General features: G+C 34.4%; 1 protein-coding gene across 13 annotated transcripts in view; it reads left to right on the plus strand.

The window, feature by feature from the left end:
• LOC107654223 (phospholipid-transporting ATPase IB-like) overlaps nucleotides 1-6,411 on the plus strand; it is a 71,766-nt gene that overhangs the window by 49,361 nt on the left and 15,994 nt on the right. For all 13 annotated transcript variants that reach the window (XM_016441209.1, XM_016441210.1, XM_016441212.1 and 10 more), the window contains 2 exons: nucleotides 4,261-4,444; nucleotides 4,659-4,769. In XM_016441209.1, coding sequence (XP_016296695.1) covers nucleotides 4,261-4,444; nucleotides 4,659-4,769 — 295 coding nt within the window. The remainder of the gene's footprint in view (nucleotides 1-4,260; nucleotides 4,445-4,658; nucleotides 4,770-6,411) is intronic.

The following is a 6,411-nucleotide window of genomic DNA, read 5'->3' on the forward strand; positions in this document are numbered from 1 at the left end:
GCAATTGCGTGTTTATACTATGCAATTCTGACTTTATAACTCGCAATTGCGTTTATACTATGCAATTCTGACTTTATAACTCGCAATTGTGTTTATACTATGCAATTCTGACTTTATAACTCGCAATTGTGTTTATACTATGCAATTCTGACTTTATAACTCGCAATTGCGTTTATACTATGCAATTCTGACTTTATAACTCGCAATTGTGTTTATACTATGCAATTCTGACTTTATAACTCGCAATTGCGTTTATACTATGCAATTCTGACTTTATAACTCGCAATTGTGTTTATACTATGCAATTCTGACTTTATAACTCGCAATTGCGTTTATACTATGCAATTCTGACTTTATAACTCGCAATTGCGTTTATACTATGCAATTCTGACTTTATAACTCGCAATTGCGTTTATACTATGCAATTCTGACTTTATAACTCGCAATTGTGTTTATACTATGCAATTCTGACTTTATAACTCGCAATTGCGTTTATACTACGCAATTCTGACTTTATAACTCACAATTGCGTTTATATTATGCAATTCCGACTTTATAACTTGCAATTGCGTGTTTATACTATGCAATTCTGACTTTATAACTCGCAATTGCATTTATACTATGCAATTCTGACTTTATAACTCGCAATTGCGTGTTTATACTATGCAATTCTGACTTTATAACTCGCAATTGCATTTATACTATGCAATTCTGACTTTATAACTCGCAATTGCGTGTTTATACTATGCAATTCTGACTTTATAACTCGCAATTGCATTTATACTATGCAATTCTGACTTTATAACTCGCAATTGCGTGTTTATACTATGCAATTCTGACTTTATAACTCGCAATTGCATTTATACTATGCAATTCTGACTTTATAACTCGCAATTGCGTGTTTATACTATGCAATTCTGACTTTATAACTCGCAATTGCATTTATACTATGCAATTCTGACTTTATAACTCGCAATTGCGTGTTTATACTATGCAATTCTGACTTTATAACTCGCAATTGCATTTATACTATGCAATTCTGACTTTATAACTCGCAATTGCGTGTTTATACTATGCAATTCTGACTTTATAACTCGCAATTGCGTTTATACTATGCAATTTTGACTTTATAACTCGCAATTGCGTGTTTATACTATGCAATTCTGACTTTATAACTCGCAATTGCGTTTATACTATGCAATTCTGTCTTTATAACTCGCAATTGCGTGTTTATATTATGCAATTCTGACTTTATAACTCGCAATTGCATGTTATAAAGTCAGAATTGCAAGATATTGCAAGAAAAAAAAGTTAGAATTGTGAGTTTGTATCTCGCAATTCTGAATTTATTTCTCATAATCGCAAGTTTATTCTCAGAATTGTGAGTTTATTTCTTAGAATTGCGAGTTTGTCTCACAATTCTTACTTTATAACTCGCAATTGTGAGTTTATATCTCACAATTCTGAGGAAAAAAAGTCAGAATTGCGAGACGTAAACTCGCAATTGTGAGAAAAAAAGACAGAATTGTGAGAGAAAAAGTCGTAATTACCTTTTCTTATTTTTTATTTAGTGGCGGAAACAGGCTTTCATAATTTACTTTATTTATTTATTTACACAGAAATATTTAAATAAATAAAGATCAACTTTTTATGCTGTGTATGTAGATAGAAATGTCTATCTATACATTAATTATTCTTATAATTATTACACGACATACTGTTTTGTTTTGTTTTTGTTTTTAAATAGTTGGTAATATAAAAATATTCTTTATATATTTACAATATACTGTGTATTTTATAATTCTATTTGATATACATTTTTCCCTGCATCTTTAGCTACATACAGGAAAAATGTAGTTATGGTAAAAGTTAATATAGTTATAGTTCATGTAAATGTAGAGGTATAACATTAATCTAGATTCATCTAATTTAAATAGAAATATTTGAGTTCAGATTGATTAAAAAAAGTAATAACTTCATAAGCATAAGTCTCAGTTTGCTCATCATATAATTGCATTGTTGTCTGGGAGAAACATTTAAAATATTAAAGAGATCTTCTCTGGGGTTTTAATTTATTTTGGGTATTCATTCAGGCATTAGCACTGAACAGCTGTGTGTGTGTGTGTGTGTAAACCAAAAAAAAACAACCCTACCTTTATTTCTCAAAATGAGAGATTTTACTCTGCGTGGATGTGCATGTGTGTGCATCCTTATGAAAGGTTGTGTCTTGCCCTGGGTGACTAAATAACGGGTGAAAATAAGCGCTTGGCTCCCAGAACAGAGAGGCTGTGCAGATGTAATGTAATATACTGAGCTCTGTGCAAATGTCAAACTAATGACTCACTTACTGTCATTATACACTCACACACAGGTAGACAATGCAGTCATTCACATCACATTGTTGAATACTGTAAATATCAGAACATAATCTGAATATAAATAAGCGTGCTGTAAGTTTCAGACAGTTCTGATTCGATAATAAAGTGTGTTTCCATGTGTGAGAGGGAGTAATTGACTTGCTGTTGCATGAAGCCCATATCCGGACTGTGGTCTCCAAGGCCCTACAAACCGACTGAACCAACCCTTCCAGCACCCCCCCACACTGTCCCGAACCGCACAAATCCACAGACAACCAGCAGAGAGGAGCACAAATGTGTGTGTGTTGAAGAGAAAGTTTGCATCTGCGTGTGTGCGCTCCATGCATGGTTTCCTGAGTTCACACTCTGTTTGTTTAAAGAGCTGCTTTAACCTTCTTATTTTCTGCTCAATTCCACCATGAAGAACATTAGCCAGCCTTTCATCTGCCTACTGCCTCTGATCTCCCCTCCGGCTCACTGTGATTTTGTGAGGTATAGAGTTATTGTGGAAAAAGGGTGGAATCGATCAACAAAATGACAAGAGAAAGTGCTTTGGGGAGGATTTGTCTTTTCGATTTTGGATTTTTATGAGTATACCATGCCCGCGCTATTAGGGTGATCATATGTCTCTACTAGCTCGCACTTTTCTGGCCAATTTTTTAGAAACTTTGTATTTGCAGTGCTTCTAATGTCACGTCTCCTTTAGGTTAAGTAGTTGTTGCAGCATTTCTCATCTGCTAAATGAATTAATGTTAATGTATGTCTGTGATCATTCATTTTTCTTGGAAATCACATCCAACACCTTCCATAGGGAGATTATATTGTGCTTCTCTGTTTCTACGAAGTTTCGTGATTAGATGTCTTCTGGGCTTGCTGTGTTGATATCATGATATTATTATACCCTGATATTTTGGTACTGACTGAGTAATGTATTAATGGTCCAAAACACATTTACTTCAAAACTTAGCTTGGTATAAGTAAAAAAATAAATAAATAAATACTGTTATTTCAGTGTTCCAAAACACATTTACTTAAAAAAAAAAAAAACTACTTTAAAATAAAATAAAAATGTTCCAAAACACATTTACTTTAAGAAATACCTTGGTATATGTAAACAATAAAATATATTTAAATAAATAAATACAGTTTTTTTTTTTTTTTTTAATGGCACTATTATAACTTTGGCATACATTTTTGTCAAAATATTTTTCCCCAAAGTGTGTAGTTATGGAACAATTAGGAACAATTCACCTAATATCTTTTAAAATGTAAAAAAAAAATGGTAAAGTTGTACAGTATGCTAAGCTAGAAACATGAAGAAGACAAAAAACATGAAGATGTTTTACATTTAATTTCACTTAAATAATTGGTATATGTGACAGAATTTAAAGGCATAGTTAACCTTAAATGTGAATTCTGCCATCAGTTACTCACCTTTTTAGTATGAAAAGACATAGTAATGTTAATCCATATGAAACAAGCAGTTTAATCCAAGTCTTCTGAAGAAATGTGATGAACAGATTTAATTTAAGCTTTAATTCACTTATAAACATTGATTAACACAAACTTGATCGCAAGAGAACAAACCTCACTGGTTCTCATGCATCAAGCACAAGGTGATTCAGACAACATGCATTATAAAACCTTTTTGAAACATTTCTAATCAGACACTGATTAGAAAAGTACCCATTAAAAGTTCTTTCAGCCAATGGAATCACTTTGTGGTCTAAATTGTTCATGACACCAAACCTCTTGGTCATTTCACACTTCTCTGTTGCTGTCTGATTATGTTGTCACGTTAATGAACAGATTCAGTCGTTATAGACGCATTATAAAGCATATTTGAGAAAACTGTAAAGTTGTATAGTACTTAGATGTAACTTTTGTCATGTTTTTCTTTCAGGGTGTCTCCACTGCAGAAGTCAGAGATCGTGGATATGGTGAAGAAGCATGTGAAGGCCATCACGCTGGCTATCGGAGATGGAGCCAACGATGTGGGCATGATACAGACGGCACATGTGGGAGTGGGCATCAGCGGGAACGAGGGCATGCAAGCCACCAACTCATCTGACTACTCTATAGCCCAGGTCTGACACAAGCACACTCATGTAATTCATTATTCTGTGGCACGGTCACACACACATCTCATCTTTAAAAACATAATTACTCTACCACAACACAAAACACAAAGCAGTCTTCTGCCCACAGCGCTGTTGTATCCGGGTAGCTGCTCCTGCAGTAATGGTTCACATGTGTTCCTGCGGGCAAACTTAATTCTTCTCTCAACCACTCTCTCTTTAGTTCTCATACCTGGAGAAGCTGTTACTGGTTCACGGGGCTTGGAGTTACAACCGGGTCACCAAATGTATCCTGTACTGCTTCTACAAGAATGTGGTTCTGTACATCATAGAGGTGTGTACGTTCATCGCAATCAAGTGGTTGTGAGATTTTTTTTAAGGAGTAGATCACATAAAAATGACAATTCTGTCATCATCTGTCTTCATGTTCCCAATCTGTATGGTTTTCTTTCTTCTTAAAAACACAAAAGGAGATGTTAGACAGAAAGTTCACGCTTCCATTTCCATACAGTGGGTTTCATGTTTGAATGGCAACAAACTGACTAAATAGTGCCAAGTCTGACATTAATGATTCAGAAATCCCCTGGTATGTGTTTTGTTGTGAGAGTTGATAGCAACAGTGGATGGCAGTATTTTCAGAAAATGTAAATTTATCGCACAAAGCTTTAAAATGACTATATAAAATTGTATTTTATTTTTATTTTTGAGTGTATTTTACTCATATTTATTTTCAAATATATTTTAGAAATTATATATATTCTCTTCTGCTCACCAAGCATTGTATTTTGAATCAAATAAATCCAGGCTTGGTGAGCAGAAGAGAATTCTTTAAAGGGGTCATATGATGCGATTTCAATTTTTCCTTTCTCTTTGGGGTGTTACAAGCTCTTGGTGCATAAAGAAGATCTGTAAAGTTGCAAAGACTAAAGTCTCAAATCCAAAGAGATATTCTTTATAAAAGTTAAGAGTCAGCCACGCCTACCTAAAACGGCTCGTTCTAACATGCCCCCACATGTTTACGTCACTATGTGGGAAGATTTGCATAACGCCACCCAAATGTTCACTGTTCTTTTTAGCAGCATCATATGACCCCTTTAAAAAACAAAAAACTTCCTGTTAAAAACTTTTGACTGGTAGTGCATATTACATTTCTAATATTGTTATAAATACACAATGTACAGTGGGTACGGAAAGTATTCAGACCCCCTTAAATTTTTCACTCTTTGTTATATTGCAGCCATTTGCAAAGTCAGAATTGACCCAATTTTTTTTTTTTTTGTTTTTTTTTTTTTTAGAAATAGCCTTTGCACAGCCAGCCTTGTAGTGAGCCAACAATGCAAAACAATATCTAAAATGGTTAAAATAAATTATTTATAAGTGGTAGTACTCAGAATGTTTCTTTTCATTTTTCAAGGTCTTGAAATATATCTGGATCACATTATCACAGTCTTATCTGTGGTGTGTACAGATGAATAAATCAAAAAAAGACACAAAACATTTTTCAAGGGAATCACTTCATTCCGTGACAATTTCTCACCATCCACTTCAGGCACTGTAGATCTAGCTGTTACGAGAGGTTAGAGACAAATTCCATGACTGGATTGAGGTCTTCGGTGAGCTCTTCTGAGAGTGACAGTACCGTCGATATCACGTTTTGTGTTAATTCTGACACCCTGTGAAGAGTACTTTCATTAATTATGCTGGATTACTTTTGGCTGATTGTAAAACAAATGGAACTAAAACCATTCTCACCAGCTCACGTGATGTGCTGGCAACTGAGGATCCAGCTTGGACCCTTCCTCTGTCGAAAGAGACATCTTCAGCTGCTCTGAAGTGGGTCAGAAAAGGTAAAAAGAGTTGAGAGAAAACATGATGCGTGTCAGATCCGCGTCACGTTCAGAAGCAGCAGCTCTTAAAGAAATAATAACCTAATAACCAGCTGCTGTGATGTCTATTAATCAAAGGACAAAGAAAAA

The sequence above is a fragment of the Sinocyclocheilus anshuiensis genome, unplaced genomic scaffold (assembly GCF_001515605.1).
Source record: "Sinocyclocheilus anshuiensis isolate Anshui unplaced genomic scaffold, SAMN03320099.WGS_v1.1 scaffold655, whole genome shotgun sequence".
NCBI lineage: Eukaryota > Metazoa > Chordata > Actinopteri > Cypriniformes > Cyprinidae > Sinocyclocheilus > Sinocyclocheilus anshuiensis.